This window comes from Mixophyes fleayi, chromosome 11 (genome assembly GCF_038048845.1).
Source record: "Mixophyes fleayi isolate aMixFle1 chromosome 11, aMixFle1.hap1, whole genome shotgun sequence".
Taxonomy (NCBI): domain Eukaryota; kingdom Metazoa; phylum Chordata; class Amphibia; order Anura; family Limnodynastidae; genus Mixophyes; species Mixophyes fleayi.
The window spans coordinates 56,415,499-56,436,481 of NC_134412.1; the positions used below are offsets into that span (position 1 = coordinate 56,415,499).

At 40.2% G+C, this 20,983-nt stretch overlaps 1 protein-coding gene across 2 annotated transcripts in view; it reads right to left on the minus strand.

Moving 5' to 3' along the window:
- Positions 1–12,739: 12,739 nt before the first annotated feature.
- SIDT2 (SID1 transmembrane family member 2) overlaps positions 12,740–20,983 on the minus strand; it is a 63,476-nt gene continuing 55,232 nt past the window's right edge. For both annotated transcript variants that reach the window (XM_075190108.1, XM_075190107.1), the window contains 4 exons: positions 18,139–18,244; positions 17,923–18,033; positions 17,468–17,581; positions 12,740–15,296 (listed from right to left, as the gene is read on the minus strand). In XM_075190108.1, the coding sequence (XP_075046209.1) occupies positions 15,234–15,296; positions 17,468–17,581; positions 17,923–18,033; positions 18,139–18,244 (394 nt within the window). In that variant the 3' untranslated portion in view covers positions 12,740–15,233. The remainder of the gene's footprint in view (positions 15,297–17,467; positions 17,582–17,922; positions 18,034–18,138; positions 18,245–20,983) is intronic.

A 20,983-nucleotide genomic window follows, 5' to 3' on the forward strand; every position in this document is an offset into this window, starting at 1 on the left:
CTATTTTTATTCACAATGAGGTAATCTCTCTGTGACACATGGTATAATGAAGTTACATGAAGAAGACCAGATTCAGCAGCTAGTCTGAAAAATGTAATGCACAGTTAAAAGGTTGAAAAATGTTTACTTTAGGAAGGTTTAGTATATTCAGTTGTACTCTGTAGATTTGGTTAGTGAACAGCCCCGAGATGTGTCCGTTACACAATATAATGGTTTTATTACTTTTATTTGCTGTTAAACATTTTTTCAGAACAATTAAGTATTTCTGTCTATTTTTATCCATGTCAGTTTAAGAAAAAAGAGCAGAAAAACTATTTTTGTCACTTCTATAAACTTTGAATTCTCAACAGACACAAGTAACAGTTACTAAAAGTATAATACAACAATAATAAAAACAACATACAGTACAAGGTAAATTTTTAGCAAAATATGCACGAGGTCAGCTGGGGAGGGGCAAAGGATCACTGATAGTCAATGGTTGCAAATGGAGGCAGGAGCTGCGACAAGGAGAGACCTGTTTTCTTGATCCATGGATTTGGCTAAGTTGAATAAAAAAGGGGTTAAATGGGACTGCTGAGGGGAGGTACTGGGCAGAAGAGGGGTATTCCTGTTTTCTCTAAAGAACCTTTTACTTTTGTAAAACGATCTGGTCTATCATGGAGGTAGTATGTGATCTTATCCATACACGCGGCATATCAAACGTGTTGTTTATGCACAGAGAAGGGGGGCGTCTACTTGCTTCCAGTGGAATGCAATAGATGATTAAAGGTTTAAACATACTTGCCAACTCTCCCGGAATTTCCGGGAGACTCCCGGGCGAGTGTGGCAATCTCCCAAATTCTGCCCACTTCACTAGGAAGTGGCCCACTTCCTAGTGAAGTGGGCAGAATTAGATCCCAAACGCCGCGATTCCTGGTGACGTTTGCATCATGACGTCACAGGGGGCGGGGCCAAAATGACACGATTTTGGCCGTCCCGCTCCCCTCACGCCTCACTGGCTGGCTCCCGGAAGGGAGCTGAAGAAAGTCGGCAAGTATGGGTTTAAATTAATATTAGTTATGAACAGGGTTTCTCTATAAAGCACTTACTAACTTAATGAGGTTGTCATGTAGTGCTAGGTAACTTTTAGTCTCTGTTAGGGATTAATAATTGACCTGGAGCTATTATGATGTCAAAGCATAGCCTTTATTTGCTTTATCATTAAGATTACCATTTTGTTTAGGTGGAAATTGCAAAAAATAGTAGAAATAAACAATTAGAGGAAATGCTATTCCAGAGGACAAGACCCCCCCATCTCCATTAATCGTGAAACAAGAAGAGAGGTTCATTCTTTACTTCAGTCTGTAGAATGGATGACAGCACTGACTAAAGGGTGGGGGGTTCCTCTCAATATTTGGTGCTCCCTAGAAAATCCTGAGTAAGTCATAGTTCCGGTGAGAGACAGACTAGATGATTTCCAATTTGTTATGAACATAAAGCCAGCCTTAAAAAAAATCTCTGTCTGGAATAAATTTCTCACCTCCTCCACCAAACTATGAATATTGCATTCTCAGCAGAAGAACAACGGCAAGTGTGTACTTCATTTGTTTTCTAGTAAAAGTGGAGTCTGGAGACATGGTCTTGGATCTGAAGCAGACACACAATTTTGTGATTATCAGCAGCTTAAAAACCATACTTGCCAACTTTGGCAAGTTGACCTCCAAGTGGAAGTGGGCGTGTGGGGCGAGGCTCAGCAGAATGCATCATTAGACCCCACCCCTAACAGATCATCACAATGCTAGCCTATTACAGCTGGGGGCAGGGCCACAATGATGTGTGAATTGCTTCATAAGCCCCACTTACGCCACTTAACTATAATTACTAGCCGGGAACCGGGAGGTTGACCTACTCTCTCGGGAGTCTGGGAGGACTCCCTGAAATCCAGGAGTTTCCCGAACATTCTGGGAGAGTAGTCAACTATGTTTAAAACAGGGCTAGGGACAAGCCATCTATGCCCTGGAAGTTATCTGTATGTCCCAGTAGATGTGTCAATGTTATCCTTATACCTTAGTAGCCAAAGCTATTCAGAATTTTCTCATTTGCAGATCATATGTTTCTTTACATGCCCAAAAGTATTTTCACAATGTATATTCCCTGGTAGCAAAACTCAGATAATGGGATTATCTATTTTTCCTCTACAATTGTCTATGGCAGCCATTACAGTGGGTAAATCCCTTTATAGTTTCAGTCATATATATAGCCCTATATATTTTCCTGTCTCTAGTAACATGTAGAACAGGTAGTGTTCTATTGCTTTTCTTTAGTGCAGGGGCTTACCTTCTCTATCCCGACAACATACTATCCAATAGTGTAAGACAAGTACTGGGCTGGGCTGGCTACCTGGGGAACACCAGTCCACTAACTCTGGTAGCAGATCTGGCGTAGGCCACAGGTCACCAAGATGGAGACCAGGCTAAGGAAGGCATTCCCTGCCCTGGGAAACGTTTTGCCACAGTTGTTTGGTATGCAGCGACAAGAGTTGCAGCAGATGAAGACCGAGACAAACCGCAAACACCCAAAGGGCACCCGCTCTAGATGAGCCCCATAGTTAGGATTCTTTATGCATATATGCATTAGTTAGTAATGTCCTGTCTCTTCAAGTACTTTTGTGGAAGGAAGAAGGACAGCAAGCTAGAACAGCATAGAGATAAAGACTGTAATAAGCCATTAACAATTCAGTCTGAAAGGGTCTTTTGTACAGCGTGCTGTTCTCAATTCAAGGGAAAAACTAAGCAGTATAGAAGTTTGTAGCCTGGATGAGAGGATCTTTTGTAACTAAGGAAGATCTGTATGATCATCATCATCACCGTTTATTTATATAGCTCCACTGATTCCGCAGCGCTGTACAGAGAACTCACTCACATCAGTCCCTGCCCCATTGGGACTTACAGTCTAAATTCCCTAACCCCTATACACAGACAGACTGACATACAGACAGACTAGGGTCAATTTGTTAGCAGCCAATTAACCTACCAGTGTGGAGGAAACCGGAAGAAATCCACGCAAACACAGGGAGATCATACAAACTCCTCACAGATAAGGCCATGGTTGGAAATTGAACTCATGACCCCAGTGCTGTAAGGCAGAAGTGCTAACCACTAAGCCACCGTGCTGCCCAATGATATACAGAGGTTAAAGAGAGCACAGTCTCAGGCATTCATGAAATTAGAGCAGAGATACTCTCAATTAGAATTTGATTATCCAGGTAATTTAGAAGATTGGTCTAGTAATGAATCCCGAGAGAGTAAAGAGACACCTCAATTGTTTGTTTTAAGCAATGTGGAGATTTTTTTAAGCACATATACAACTTTATAAGGGTAACGAACCAACTGCCACAGAGACTCATGAGTAGAGTTTTCCCTGTACATCAGGTGGTGAAATAACATATTCCTAAGGAATAGAAAAGTGTCAGTCTGATTAAAGAGATTAAAACATATATATATATATGCATTCAGTGATGAAGAGGTTCAGAAATAGAGCTTGGTCTCAAAAGTACCTGTAGCTAGTATGTCATCCACAACTATGATCCCTATTGAAGATGGGGTCCCTGTGAGGTTCAATGGATCAGTAGATGGAGAATTGTTTAAAGAAGCTTCATATTTCATTTGGAACCACTTTGAAATCTGGCTTTTATGGCCTCAGCGGCAGGGCACCTAGATTCTGGGGAGAGATACTGTATATAAGATGTCAAAGAAAAGAGAGCAGAAAATATGTGTTGAAAAGCATTGCGTTTATACAAAAAGGAAATTTCTGTGTAAAGCATCATTAGACACCATTGCTTTCTTAGCAAGGGCAGTGGCATCAGTAGCGATGGCTAGAAGAGCTCTCTGGTTTTGTCACTGAGCAGCAGACTCCCAGTCTTGCCAATTTCACGTTTGGAGTGTGCCTGCTCTTTAAAGATTTGGACACTGGCCACTAGATAATAGGTCTAATTCTTCCTTGGCTCATCAGTACTTCATAGAGGTAAGACGTTATAAGCCAGGGAGACAATACTTTCACTGCTCCCCTCATGCCCATGCTCCTTTAACGCTGTACTTTCCAACTCCAATGGATTTCGTTCCTCTTCCTTTGCAGTCAAAAATGGTATAGGTCAGGGCAGCCTACTTTCTCATCTCATATTTGCCATCATGATAGAACTAAAGATGGTCACTGACCCCCGCAAAGTGGTTTTGGTTTAGCTTCGTGTTTTGGTTTTGGATCTGTATTTTTTTTAGACAAATTGTTAAATATTCTAAAATCACATAATTTTGCTCTTTTTTTGATTCTACATTATTATTTACCTCACTAACACTAATTTCCAGTCATTTGCAGTCAATTTTGACCACCTCACAGGTCACAATATTATTTTCATACACTTTCAAACAAAGATTGCAGCAATTCTTGCAAGTGATAAGAAGAAGGCCATTGTCATGCCTGGGCATAAGACCAAAAATCCACCTCTTACATGTGCAATTATTTTTACACAAATCCTGACAACAGTTGTCTAGCCATTTGCAAAGCCACACTCAGTAGAGGTAGGGACCTTAACCATCTAGGATCCTCATCCATGTTACGGCATTTGAAGCGAGTTCATGGAAAGCTGTTGGGAAAATCAGAATCGTATGATATAAAAAAAACAACAACAAGCAGTCCAGCATCATCTACCTCCCTTCTCTCATCTACATCCCAGCACCTGCAATCTACACCCCAACACCTTCATCATCACTATCTTCACAAGTGATGGGAGTTAGTCCTGCATCCAAGTTGCTAAGGCTAGATGACTCCTCCACTAACCACGATTCCTCTGAAGAATTATTGAGCGTTAGTCCCGGTGCTGCTGCTGCTGCTGCAGCTACTGGGTGTTACAAAAACTAAGGGATTTCATTGCAACATGGCCAATCCGGCTTGGACTCTCCTGAGGATATGTGATTTCTCATAATGCCAACAATATTGTTAGAGCATTACAGTGGGGGGGAATTCCATCACATTTCCTGTTTTGCTCACACAATCAACTTGGTGTTTCAGAATTTTTTAAAAAATGACAATGACATGCAGGAGATCCTGTCTGTGTCCTGAAAAATTTAGGGTCATTTTCGGGATTTTGCAACAGCATGTAGGAGAATGCAGCAGCTGCAAGCAGACTAAAATTTGAGGGGGAATGTACTTTACTCCAGCGAAGTAGTCACCTGTGAAGAGAGTGCAGACACGGTTAGCTTGAGTCAAGTGATTGCCTTAATTATACTTTTTAAGAAGCAGCTAGAAAAATTGAAGGATGAATTTTAAACTAAGCAAATCCACTAACTATATTGTAATTGTAGATCTAGGACTTAATTCTCTTCAACAGGATCCAAGAGCTATCAACATCTTGTAATGACGTCTCCTCCTTCAGATTCTCTGGCAACTGCTTCTCGGAAAAAACCTAGCTTTCCCAAGACAGCCATCGGTGATGCAGATGAGTCAGCACAACATTTTGACATTTGCTCTGCTCTAAAAGAATTGCCCAAAAATCGTGACAGCTCTGCCATAAAATGAACTACAAATTCCATGAGAAAGACCATTATCGGCAATTACATCATAGTACACAGACGTCTGTGATGGTGGATTCCAGCGGGGATGAATTAGTATTGTTTGAGGAAGATGTACACAATGATGAGGGTGAATATAATGACAGCTAGATTTCAGCACCTGCAATCTACACTAAGAGAAGGGAGCTACCTGATGCTGGCATGCCTGGTAATATTTTGGGTAGAATGGTATCTTTGGAATTTTATGTTTTTCTACAGAAAACTTTCACCTTTTTTAGAGAGGTTTTTTTTTCTTTAAAAAGGTACAAGCTTTTTATTTACATTTTTGTTTCCCTGACTTAAAACCACTATGCACTTGAACATAGGCTTTAGCACATGAGTTAGAGGGATTAGGATAATCATGACTGAGACTGGAGAGTGACACCAACAATGTCACCCCTCCTGTTTCTGTATGAGCTATGGCACAATACAATATCACTGGAGACTTTTAAGAACACTGACAGCCCTATTATTACAATTTCTGTTTCAGCACTGAACCCTGCCATCTCTCCTGTTTACTGAGTGAGCTATGGTACAGTAAAATGTAATTGCAGATTTAGACCAAGCCAGCCAGCCCTATAATTTCTATTTCAGCAATGACTCTTAGCCATGGAGCACTGCGCTTTGTTAAATATATAACGCAGTAGAATGTGCCTGCAAATTCAGAAGACAAGCCTGCTAGCCCTCCTATTTGTATTTCAGTAAAGACAAATTAGCAAAGGAGCTCTTGTCTTTGGGTATGTATAACACCCTACACTTTTCGGTGCAAATTCAGAAGAAAAGCCTGCAAGGACTAGTATATTTGTATTTCAGCAATGGCAATTAGCAATGGAGCTTTCTTTAACACTGCTACCACCCTCCTCTTTCAATTCTCTAAGTTTGCCTGCCCAACTGCTCTACACTCTATGCTACCCCTTCTGTATCCCTCTCTCAAATGGCGCTAGATCACCGTGGAGGGCAGTATTTATAGATTCCAAAACTTGCGAGATCCGAGATCCAACAACGTCACAATGACGTTGATATCCAGATGATGACTATCAATGGTATCAATAGACATTTATCCAGCTGCTTTGCAAATAAGGGGTCCTCAGGATCTCAGGCACCTTACGCTCCTTCCTCTTGTATGCCTGTAGAATTTCTACCCTGATCCATCTTCAAATGGATTGTTTAGAAGGGCACATCTTTTCTTAGGCCCTGCAGGAACCACAAAGAGATGTTCTGTGCTTCTAAATCCTGTCCTGGATAAATATATAGAAATTTCCCTTACCAAATTTAAGGAATGGAGTTTTCTTTCCTTTTCATTGGGCGGTTGGCAAAAGGATGGCAGTATAATCTCCTGATTAATGTAGAACGTAGGTTCTAATTTTGGCAGAATCGCTGGATTGGCTCTAAGTACCACTTTATCTGCATAGACATTCATGAAAAGTCTTGTTGCACCACAGCACTTGTAATTCTCCAACTCTGCCAGCAAAAGTAATTGCCACCAATAACACCGCTTTCATTGTCATCTATCTTAAAAATATTTCTTGCAGTGGTTCAAAAAGGGTCAGACATCAGAGGATCAAGAACTAAATTGAGGTCTCCTGGAGCCATAAATGATCTGATAGATCCTCCGCTCTGGCTGCTTTGGATGAAGAATTGGGCCTTGGTCTAGGAGATCTTGCTGAAAAGGTAAATACCATGGATACACCCAGTACATCTCACACGCTACAAGGAACCATGGACGGTGAGGCCAAAATGTAAAGATTGCTATCACTTCTGCTTTTTCTTCTCGGTTCTTTCTATTTTTAGAATGTGAGTAGTGATGGGAGACATAACTCAGGTGAAATGTCTACAGCATCTATTCCCTCTGTCTCTGGACATTTGTACCAAGAAAAGAGACTAGGCATTTCTGCTTATCGTCATTACATCAATGTCCAATTTTCTTTCTTCTTTGAATAAACATCTTTTTGGGACTTTGCATGAGTAAAATGAACAAGGGTAGAAAATGGAGAGGGTACAGGAAAAAAAAAAAAAAGGGAAGGGAGGGGAAAAAAGAGGAAAGTTATATTCGAAGGCAAAATCACAAGAACAGTTGGGATATAGCAACAAAAATGTTCAAGGAAACAGCCAATAACAACCAAACAAGCACATGTGAAAAAAAGAAAAAGTTAAAGGAAAGGAAAAAACAAAAAAGAGGGAAGAGAAAGATTGATTTATAATTGCATAGGTTGATTTTCCCTGCACATGCTGCATATGTGTTTATTAGTAATAGCAATGTTGAAATTTGTTCCTTTCCTACCCCCCCCCCCCCCCCTTCCTCCTCTCCCTATCCCTGAACCATCTCCCTCTCCCCCACTAGTATAAAACATAAAATTAAGAGGAGACATCTTGTTTACTCATATCCTTTTGATCAATATGATGTTTTTACTTCTCATGCTGTTTCCTCTTTAAATAGAGTTTAAGAAAAAAAAAAAAAAGAAAGACAGAGAGAGACAGAGAGAGACAGGGAGAGACAGGGAGAGAGGGAGAGACAGTGAGATAAGGGGGAGAGCAAGAAGTCACTGCTCAAAGAAAGATAGAGAAGAGTAAGAAAGAGAAAGGAACGTCAGATCGATAAAGGAGGAGAGGTACCATAGTACTCAGTCCAAGGATTCAAAACGCAATTGAATTTGTTGGAGGAGTAATGAAGGATTCTTGAGATAAATTCAATGTGATAAACTTGCCACACTCGTCTAACTAAGGAGGGAATCGATGGTGGTTCTGGGTTTTTCCATGAAAGCGCAATTTGGTATTTTGTGGCCCTGAGAATATCTGGGATAAGCTTCTGAGTATGTTTAGGAACTTCAGGAATATATCGCTGGAGAAGGGAATAAAAAAAAGGGAGTTGGGGGTGGAGACTTGCGTTATATTGGTGATTAAAAAATGAATAGCCTGCCAGAGAGGAATTCATTTCGGGCAGTTCAACCGAATTTCATCCCTCTCCTCAGGGTCAAGGGATTCCCTCATGTCCACCTCCCATTTGAGCTTGTGAGGATCTATAGGGTGAAGTTCATAGTTCAGTATGAGACAGTAAAAAGTAGATATAAGATCTTGAGAAGAGGATCGCAGAGAGCACACTAAAACCACCGTTGAGGACAAGTGCATGTCCAGGCACGGGCATCGATTGGTGTCATAGAAATGTTGGAGGTACTGATAAAAGCTAGATGAAGAAATGTGGAGTCACATCTATAGATTGGAGAATGATGTTGGGACGTAGGGGAATATGTGTCAGTGATAAAAGCTTCAATGTCAACCCAGACCCAATCGGCAGGAGGCGAAAGAAGGAGAACACTTTGTGTAAGAGGAGAAGCATGGTAATATTTAAGAAAGTGGGAACTTTAAGGCCACCCTCTTGAATAGGTTTATGGAGAATGCTCATGCGAATCCTGGGCTTCCTGGACGACCAGATGAACTTAGTAGTCATTTGTTGAAGCATCTTAAAAGAATTTGCAGGAAATTTCAGGGAAAAGAGTCTGAAATAGATAAAAAAGAAGAGGGAGAATACCCATCTTAAGAGATGCGATCCTTCCCATCCAAGAAATTTTGAGCTTAGCCCATTTATTGAGGTCAGCAATTTCAGAAGAAAGATTGGAGGGTTAGTAATGGAAAAAAAGATATTGTCCACATATAAAGAAAGCTTATGCTCAGGAGGGCATACTTGGACACCCTGGATGTCTGGATTCTAAAGCAATTTAAATCAGGGTTTAATTGAAATGATGTCCCGAATCCCCCAATCAGCTTCTTTATTTGAGACCCAGAATTTTGCACTGACCCCCTTTCACACTGAGCCTCTGCCCAGATCGTCAGAGCTTGCCCCGGCAAAAACCCGGGTTTTTAAGCAGTGTAGATGGGGTATTACTGAGTTGTTTGTTCTAGAGAATTGTGTGCAAAACAATAGAGGTGCTCAAATCCACGAGCTAACAACAGTTAGGTCATGTTTTCAAGATTTCTGTCTGTAGAAACAGGTGGGAAAATTACCGACCCAGAAAAATAGATGAACTCACCTTTGCAAGATTAAACAGATCCTGAAAACATCAACTGGTGGCAGCTCATGAGGATGGAGTTTGAGTACCTCTGTTCTATTAAGTCTATTAAGAGATTGTTATGTGTGAAAATCCCAAGAGATCAGCAGTTTCTGAGATATTCAAATGACCTTGTCTGGCACCAAAATTCTTTTCACAGCCAAAGGCATTTAGATCACATTACTTCCCCAGTCTGGCATTTGGTATGAACAACAACTGAACATCTTGACCATGTCTGCAAGCTTTTATGCATGACACTTGATTTATTAGATGTTTGCATTAATGAGCAGTGGCCACTGAGAGTGAGAGTGAGAGTGTGTGTGTGTGTGTGTGTGTGTGTGTGTAATATAGACCCACACATACATATACACACACACAGATCCACCACAACAATAAAACCACAGGCAACTGTAGTGAATAGCTTTATCTCATTATAAAGTCCGGTCAAGAGGTGGGATATATTAGGTGGAAGTGAACAGCAAATTCTGGAAGTGTTGGAAGCAGAAAAAATGTGCGACAGGATGGACCGCCTATGCCACCCTGTCTGTTGCGGTGCTGGGGACCGGCTGGGCTTGCCCTCCACTGTCTCCTTTTCGTTATCCCAAATTGAGCCCTCTAAACGCTGTAGGAGGGGCTTACAATGCAGCCACCAGTAGGCTCCTACACCGGCACTTAGAATCGCTTCCTTCTGGGAAACTGTGGCTGCTAGGGTACCCACTGGCTGGTACACCTGACCTCTTGCCTTTAGATCAGGGTTGCTGTGGCTGGTTCCCCCCCGGCCTATCACACTGGCCAGAGCTGCAGGTAGCTGGCAAAGCGTTGGTACTGGAATGCTTGGTCCAACTGCAGAACAGCCGAAGAACGGATTAGATTTGGGTCTAATATGCAGGTCACAGAAATTACAGCAGGGTAAGTAGTCATCAAAAGCAAGTTCTTTAAGCAAGGATGTTTTATTAGCTCAAGTAGTCCTAATAAGAACAATTAAGCACCAGTCTGTGGTACTAGTGGTCTTTCCAGAAGTAGATAGTATGATACATTTCAGTACAAACCAGTGCTCCTTTTGTACACATTTTGACACAAGTTAGCAGGGGGTAACGCCGCCCCCTGATCCTCCCTGGCTCCACCACATCCAAGTTATTTTTAGTATCAGGATGCAATATGTTTCCCGAAACATGGATTTAAATGCAATGCAACGTTAACAAAATTTACACTAATCTGCTATATCCCAAAACTTGCTGTTTGTCTGTGTGGCTTGTTATCCTGCATCTCAGATCCTGTCCGAATAATTCAGAGAGGCAACGGCCACCTGCTGTGTATACACGCCAAACAGACGTGTTGGCCACGGAGATGAAAAGGTCTAATTAACATGAGGGACTTTCTTTAGAAAAGTTTATACAAATCTCAGAAGTTACAAATCAATACCTCAGAAATGAATGCATTTCCTAGACAGAAATATAACACAATATAATAAGAACATTTATAACACACAGTATCAAGAATCAGTACATTATAATGATATAAATTGGCATACTGTGATAATAATTTAAATATATTATTACAATAAGTTATTTATAAGTGATCCAGCCACAGTAAGGATCTGAGAGACTTTAACAAGGGCCAAAATTATGATTGCCTGACGACTGGGTGAGAGCATCTCCAAAATGGCAGGTCTTATGGGGTGTTGCTGGTATGTAGTAGTTAGTACCTATCAAAAGTGGTTCAAGGAAGGACAATCTGAACACGCAACAGGGTCATGGGCACCCAAGGATCATTGAAGCACATGGGGAGTGAAGGCTAGCCCGGCTGATCCAATCCCATAGAAAAGCTACTGTAGCACAAATTACTGAAAAGTTAATGCTGGATATGTCAAAAAGGGTTCAGAACACACAGTGCATCGCAGATTGATCTGCATGGGGTTGTGTAGCTATGACCGATTAAAGTGCCCACGCTGACCCTGTCCATCACTGAAAGCAGCTGATCGCTGTGCGTGTATGTAATTTATATATATATATATATATATATATATATATATATATATATATATATATATATATATATATATATATATATATATATATATATATATATATATACACACACACATACATATACATACATACATACATACATACACACACACACACACAGACATACAGTTTGAGTGGATAGTGGTACACTCCTGAATAATGTGGAGCTAATTTTCTACCATCAAATCTATTCACAACTACTTCTATGCTGATTAAGCAGAATACTAAAAAAAAAAAAAAAAAAAAGGGTCTGTGTCTTTGTTTGGCTGTAGGACCCACTGAGCACAATGCCCATCATCCTGGACCATATGTCCAAGCTGCAAAGGCTGCCTACTCCATTACCCCAGCCAGTAGGGATGGCAAAGGAGAATCCACCTCCTCTACTACTCTGCACACCTTGGATCAATTGTTCCTCCCCACTCTTACTACTTACCCAACATCTCACCAAATCCAGACACCTGTGCAATCCTTACTATCTACTCACGCACCTCATTCCACCCACAAAATTCTCATACACCTTATATGTCCAATACCACCAACATCACTCCAATACCTCCAACCTTATTCACATCACTCCACTATTCTGTTCCTACGCACTCTGGAATGCTAGATCTAAAATCTTATACTGGGGATTCATGTCCTCCAGAATCTATCTCAAAATTACTCACTCTCACCTACAAAGCCCACAACACCACCACACATTCATATAGCTCAAATTTCATCTTGAAATACTAGATTTACCTCTGACCTGCACCCCGTATCTGATAATCACCTCTCACCTACAAAACATTTTACGTGCTGCTACCCACTTAAGGAATTCCCTTCCACACTTGATTTACTGTTTAACAGCCTATAATTTTTTAAAAGGTCTCTGAAAACGTGCTCTTTTCCCATTAAATTGTAAACTCATGGTCCGGGCTCTCTCGCTTTATTTTTGTGTTTGCATTTAGTTTGTCAACCTTGTATGTCCCTCTTTTATGTATGGCTTGTCTTCTCCACTGTCCGACGCTGTGGCTGCTTACAAATCAAAGAAAATAATAATATTATGAAGGTAAAAACAACACAAAAAAGTCTCCAGAGACAATCGTTTTAACCACTTTTTTTTATATATATATATTTTGTTTGCTTTCTTATTTTAGCAGTATAAAACAAAACAACAAGAAAATGAACGGTTTACATGAAAAAAAATCACTGTGGAACACTAGCAGTGCCACAGAAGGGCGGATGCATATGGGAACATGTGCTTATAAGAGATGTGGTACTTTGTGGGTACAAAGCATGCACCGAAGGTCTGCATCAAAGGCAATATCTTGGCAAAAGATTTCCTTGTTCAATTAACATAACTGTTTTTATGCTGCAAGTAGGCCTGCGTCTACACAAAAACGTGAATGCATTCATTCTCTCTCAGTATATATAAGCCCAGCATGTGGAAAAGGGGAACACCTATTAAATCTACTATATGTATCAATATCAACAATCATCAGGGAAATTTAAATACTGGTGTGAGATAAATGGGGGAATTTACATGGTTGGATTAAAAATTTCAGTAACAAGTGAGATAAATTAAAGCACTTGCTTAAATAAATACAACTTTTAAAAACTCTTAGTAATTCACTTGGCTTATAATACCAACCACACAGCAATATGATAAGGAGTATGCGTTTCAGCTGTTATACCTTCCTACTATAGTTACCATAAAACATTCAGATAAGTCTATATTGGCCAGAAAACCTGGATAGCTGGAATTAAACACAGAGGGTGAGTAAATGAAAACTGCTGCTGTAAGAGTGTTAATGTTTTAGAATTTACGAGAACTCTATGAACAGTCAATAATAACTATAGATGATTTAATAGGGAAACTTTGGTCTGATGCGATAGTTCCCTCCAGTCACTTATAACAAAGTGCACAGACTATAACTCTAATAAAGCAATGTTAGTCCTACTCAGGACACAATCTTCATAATAAATAACACCAAGGCCATCATAACACTTTTTTTTGCTGTAGATCCCCTGGGCTGAAATAAATACCTGAAAATGCATTTAAAATAAATGACCAACAAACCTACAATACATAATGTTAATAACAGATTACTGTAACTGTTACATACATAAAAAATGTAAGATTAGAATTAAAGCTACAAATTTTGCATCTGGAATCTTGTCTCTGTGAGTGATACTGAAGAACACAACAGGAGGCCTGGAGTGCATAGAGAAATATACAACTTCACACACACACTAAAGAAAGAAAAATCTATACCATCTGACATATTTCTGAGACTAAAAATATTACTGTGAGCTTTGTAGCATTGGATGGCATCTTACATTTTAGTGTCAGTGGGCCTTCAATTATATTTAAAATTTCCCAGAACAGCAAGCTAATCTAAGACTATCTATACAATGGTAATATCGCCCACATTTCTGATGGAATACACTGCCACACATTTACATGAGTTTCTTTTTACATATTAAAGGCTAATTTCACTTTCTTGGACTTCAGTTTATGGCAGTGGTTCCCAAACTGTGCGCCTAGGCTCCCTGGGGTTCCTCGGCCAGGGCCAGTGGAAAGCAAAGTGGGGGACTACTTGGTAGATATTTTGGCTTAGGGGTGCCTTGAAAAAATTTTGGAAACCCTAAGGGTGCCTTGAACTGAAAAAGTTTGGGATCCACTGGTTTAGGGGATTAAATGTGCAGAATAGACCTAAATGGCATTTGCACTATTACGATTAAATCAGAAGAAACTGGAAAGACCACACGGTGCTGTAAGTAGAGGATGCAGTACGGCTGGCACACTAAAAGATAGAATAAGCTGCAAGAATGGTAAGGGCTAGATACACTCATCTCAAAAGTATCTAGAAAATAATAACATTAAAGAAAGTCCATGAAAGTGCAGTTTTCCTTTAAGAAGAAAATATCTTCTCAAAAGTGTTATTATTCCAAAGCCATGTAAGTCTGTATATAAAAATAATCTTCAGAAAATTAAAACAATATCACAAGAATAAACACAAACCTCTCACATAAAAATTGGCAATGAAAAAATCCTATTAATATTCTCCTGAAATGTGTGTTCATGAACATCTACTGTGGAGTCTTCCGCTCTAGTGATGAAAAACAGGTCAGTGACAGTGTTCAGAGAGACTATTCCTGTCACGATTACCTATTAAAGATGTCCCCTTTGTTCTGTTCTAATATTTGGCCAACTTATTATAGTTAAAATGACGTAGCTTACGAAGCAAAAAGCCATATAATGGCGGAGATGCTGGGCCCACAATAAGCTCACTTTGGCAACCAGAAGCACAACACTGGCACCCTGTGGTCAAACTGGAGAATACAGAGCACACAAAAAAGGCCCTTATGTAGCAGACAGTGGTGGCACATCTATCCTTCTGAAACCTTTCCACAGTTACAAGTCTACTCGTGTCTTCAATAGGAAGCGCTCTGTAAGTACAGGATGAATGACTGGACGGATACTGGGTCTCCTTTTAGGTTTGTCACAATTGTTGCGTAGTTCTCTCTCTGTACCCGATCTGGGACTGTTCAGAGCTAGTATCCTGGACTGTTTTTATTGTCCATCAGAGCAAATTTCAAAATGCATAAATCTTGTCTCTCTGAACATCATCCAGATCATCATCCAGACACAGCAGAACCTGTGAGAGAGAAAATCTCTGTCAAAAGTATTGTATAATATTATAAAATATAAACAGTCATTCTTCAGTGTAAAATATAGATCAGTGTTTTTGGAAATAGCACACCCAACATACTAGATGTATTAAACAGGTATAATCCCTATTTCACAGTTTCTTTAAAGGCTCAAACCCCTACAAATAAACAAATTCCCCAGTTTGTAGACCGTTTCCAATACTGCAACTTACTAGTTAGCTAATTTTAGTCTTCCTTACATTATCTATAGAAAATCATCATGCCCTGTAAAAATAATTACCTTAATGTCATTTCACCTTATAACATTCAACTAACAGAAAAAAGGCAAAAGTTCTGAAAATTAGAAACTAAAGAAATGAAAAAAACAGAATGGCAGGGTTGGAAAAGTGATCAGAACCCTGATTTAATACTGTGTAGAGCAATCTTTTGCAATTACAGCCATCAGTGTGTTTGGATAAGTCTCAACCAGCTGTGTGCACCTAGATTGGGCAAATATTCCCCATTCTTCCTTGCAGAGTGTTCAAGTTCAGTCAACTGCTCTCTTCAAGTCCATTCACAGACTTTCTAGTTTAGGTCAGGGCTCTAAATTGGCCAGTCAGCAGCTATTAACAGAGACGGAATTAGCGAGCTGTCAGCCCCGGTGAAGGGTGGAGGGAACCGGGCCCCCCCGACCCTCTGCATTTATATACCGCAAGTAATTTTGCGCAGTTTGCACCAAACTTAAAGTTATTTGGAATGAACTCTAAACTCTATCTTGGTATTATCTGACCATACAACCTTTTGTCACACGGCATCAGAATCTTCCAAGTGTTCCTTTGCAAAGTGCAAACAAGCCTGAATGTGGCACTTTTACAGAACAAGCTTCTTTCTTGCCACCCTGCCATACAGGGAAGCTTTGTGTAAAGCTTGTGAGATAGTTGGCACATGCACAGACCGACCAATCTCGGCCATAGAGATTTAGAAGTCCTTCAAATTTATCATTGGCCTCTTGGTAGCTTGCCTGATCAATATCCTCCTGGCTACTGCATCCTGTTTTGAGCAACGGCCCGAACTAGGCACAGTGTCGGTGGTGCCATACACTTTTTACTTCTCAATAATGCATTAAATGGTACTCAGATGGGGGTAGGGGGCGGATGGGGGTTTGGGGTGGAGGGGGTAAAAGTCTTAGAAGAAGAATTCAAACTTGTGCCTTTCCACAACTTTATCCTGCAGCCCTTTTGAAAGCATCTTTCCAACAATGGTGAATTATTTGCCTTACCATGCACTACTAGTAGTGAAATCCTCAAGGAACAGTCGGCTTTATTCTGAAGAAATCAAAACCACTAAAATTGGTTGTGGCCAATTAGCCTGTTGTGTGATCTGGTTGTAGCTGAGCAAGTTTATAATGGTTACTCTAAGGGCATGATCACTTATCCAAACCAGGTATTTAATTAATGAAATTATATTAATTGTTAAGAATGTTATTTTCATTTTCATATTGATGGTTGTAATGTGTATATACAGCTGCAAAAAGTTGATTTAATTTATTTCACTTTCCATGATAATGTGATGTGACAAAAGGTAATGATTTTGAAAGGGTATGATGCTTTCTAAAGGCACTGTAGCCTACACATTTTCTAATCCCACAGCTGTTTAGTCAGTCAGACTGCTACTGTCTACCAATAGCCCCATACTAGCAGTCAAACAACTAGTTCAACAAATCCTCCAACCTACATTCCACAGTTTTTGGTAGTCTTATATTTCCTACAGGTCCCATCAGTCAGTGATATAGTCATGGGAAGGATAATTCATGTCCAAATGTGGTGCTGCTATGGCATACCTAAGTTAAGGCATTTAGTATCGCCCGCCTAGTATTGAAGTGCCAAAACACACACAAGAATCAGTAGTAACAGCGTTGTACTTGTAGCTACAAAACACATGGAATGCTTTCAGCCCAAAAAATGTGACTAGTGCACTAGCTGCATAAACTGAAGCAAGACAGCATTGGCCACACTGTAGTCCAGAGTTCCTGCAGCCTATCAAGAAGGGAGGATACCTCTGAAATGAGATTCTGCGTAAACAAATCATTGCCGACGGGAAAATGTAAAAATAGTGCATACTCCCAGAATTCTGACATAGTAATAATAATGTAACCATGTAAAGAGAGAGTTAGACTCACAAGAAAAGAACCGAACATTGCGATGGAGGATAGAAAATGCCAAATATCATGGTCATCGAAGAATCCAAACAATATACAGTTTCTGTTGTGCTCTCGAGATTCAGCTGGAGTTTTCTGAACACAGAATATATATGGTGAGAATATGTACAATACCACATAGCCCATATACAAAGCAGATCATAAGGATAACCATAATACACAATATTACAGATTAGCTCATATTTTCCCTTTATACTGCACAGTAGCAATGGCCCATTAGAAAGTCTAAAAAAAATACCTAGGCCAGCAATCTCAGAACTCTATACCATGAAATACATAATATTATATATGACCCATTTCCTTAAAACCGACAGACAATACGGCTGTGGAGCTTGGTACCCCTTCATTATATTCCTGCATGACATGACACATGATCTCAAACACAGACAGGAAGGAGTTACAACGACTATGCTCACCTGCCAGGTACTAAGGCCATGGAAGAAGAAGAACAGAGCAAATCCCCAAACCACTGATGTGCAGGCGATGAACAGAAGCGGGACGGGAAGAATCCGCTCTCCACTGCGCAGCTATGATGGGCAGAGGAAAGGAGAGTGATACAAACATTGTCATTCAGGATCTCTGTATAATGACCATCTTATACACAAACATCATCATCATTCCTAACATCTCACCTTCATGATGATGTAGAAGGCAAAGTAGAGCAGTAAGTTGCAGATTCCAATGGCGAGAAGATAGGAGGCAAAATCATTAGGTCGCACAATCAGTCCATATGCTGCCCTGCAGACAAAGGAAGCACATGAATAAATGGTTTAACTTTCAAGCACGGGCAAAATGATTAGGAACTTTTGGAACAAACAAAGCATAATTTTAGGTGTAAATAAAAACGAAGAACAAGTCTTAAGAAACATTCCCCATATATATGCTCACACAGTTACAGAGGATAACTCCAGACCACACGAAAAGTCATTTTTTGGTCGATTTCTGTAAGTTAAATTGCTCTCCACTCAAAAGTCATTTACGACCATTTGGTGGGTGCCTGTGTTTCACTTCCACACTCCTGTCCTCTGGAACAACCGGTCTCCTCTTTAGTCACAGGGAGCATGTCACGTTTACTATGCTGAAATGCATGATCCAACAGAGCTCTGTTTCACCTGTGGCCACTCCTTGCATTCTATGAGCAGCAGCTATTGCAGCCATTGTGGACAGAATCCTTTATAGTAACCACAACTGTGGGCTTACTAAGCAAGCGCTCCTGTATAGTAATCACATGCATCAGCCATGACAGGCTCATTACAGTGTAGAGGAGTCAGGATACAACAGAAGGACAGCCTCCTCCGATGGCAGCAGTCTTTAACTCCTCATTGTCAAAACTGACCCTCTGTTCTCATCCAAGAAATTTTAACGCTATTATATATAATGTTCTCTATTAAATATATCCCTATTTTTGTTAAAAATGGAGTTTGCAGCCAAACTGTTATTGCAGTTCCCCTCCCGTTCCAGCATGGGTCAGGTGATTTACCTTGGTGTCCTATAAAGCTGCTACTGCTTGGGGACTGCTTGCCTAGAAAATCTGTGTGCAGCCAAGATTCAACCCATTTTAAAAAATGCATAGTAATGAAGTTGAAATTCGAGCTCAGTCATTGCAATTACTACCATATAACATCAGTACGCCTCTTGCTTCTTTGCTGTAGAGATAATAATGCCTGCATGGGCACATGCAAATAGTCTGTGCGATGATGTTCACAAAGTGCCATAAATTTATGTAGCCAAGTAAAACTGTTTGTTTGCTCTCTGAGAACTTGTGCATAGATCAAACAATTTTAGGTGTGCTTGACTAGGGTCGGAGCACCTATTGCCATCAATCTACAACACAGGGAACACAGAGACCTGCAGGACACACAGTGAGTGAGGACAGAGCAACTTGTAGCCAATCAGAGCATTAGATTACCAGCAGCACAGAGTATTCCAGATCAGCTAACTTCCGTGAGTCCATATGTAGGCAAGTTGCAAATAGGAACCCAGCAAGTGAAACGTTTTCAAACAGAAGCATGAAAGAAAGCATGTATGCTTCATTTTCTAGGTTTCTATCCTTCTCTCCAGTGCTCAGACTACAATGGTGTCACATAGGGACAGGTGATCCTGGACTAGAGTAGCAGCAGAACTGTAACATCACTATGTATTTTAAAAGACTCACTAAACTACAATTTGTATTGCTACAAAGTGCTTCTCATCTCCCTTTGAGGAGATCTGCCCTTTATGCAGTGGATGTGCTGCTTTTTCTGTCAGATATAAAATGAGTCAATGAGCAGTTTCGGTGGTGGATGGGTTTAAACACTTCTTAGGTCTACGAATTAAGTGGGACAAATCTAGTGTTTTTCCAATTATAAGGGGGGCCCGCAGGCTAGTTCATGGATGTCTAAATGTAAATATCTAGGTATATGGATAGCTAACAATAAGTACACACTAAATATTCAGCCTTTATTTCAATGTTAAATGATAAAATCCATGCATGGAAAAAATACCCCTTTTAATGACTAGCAGAATAAATCTAATAATAAATGGTGTTTCAGCCTATGTTCCCATATGTATTACAGCACGCCCCAATATACACACCCAGTCATATTTTCTGGACAACGGACAAATACGATTCCTCCCTGGTCTGCACTCTCTCAGCTTTACTATTATGCATCCAGCTGGGGCATTTGAAACAGATGGTGATAGAACCCTGACAAGAGCTGCAGATCCTCCTTACTGAACAGACAAGATGCACCTCTTGTCACGCAGCCAATAGAGGTTTGGACAGAGTTGAGAGAGGTAGTGGAGCTGATCCCGCTACAATGTTGTGGGAAAATGCCAAAATAAAGGATCAGACATATTTGCAAGGGAATAATAAGTGGTTTAAGTATGGAGCAAGAAAGCTAGGACAATTATACTCAAATTAAAATCCTTCAAACAGATTTGCAAGGAATTTGGAGTCCCTAGAGCAATGTTCTATACTTACAGCTCAAACATGATTTGGGGCACCAGACTCAATAAAGAAGTTTCTTCAGACAATGGTTACAAGAAAACATATATTGGGCATATATTAATTTTAGCAGGAATTATAATTCAGACAACCTTGCAAAATTGCAGGTTAAATGGGGGGTGGGGGGATCCATGGGCCCTCTCGTATGCTGTAGTAACGGAGGAGAGAGATAGGTCTATGGTTTAGCACTTGTGGGGAGTTCAGTCCCAAGCCTAGAAGCAGGTTTGTAGTTTACAACATAATTGTACTTTGATATTATATAACAGAAGGTATTTAAGTACAAGGGTAATTCTAGTCACTGTCTTATAATGTTGGATAATTTATTACCGGAGTGCTGGCATATTTGTATCCCTCTGTGAGTACATTGCACTAAGTATATTGTATAACTGCAATTGTATCACCACTAGTTGGTATGTTAATTATGTGACTTTATTCCAAGGATAACGAGATGAGTGCACTGTGTTCATAAGAGAGCTTGAAATGTCCAATGT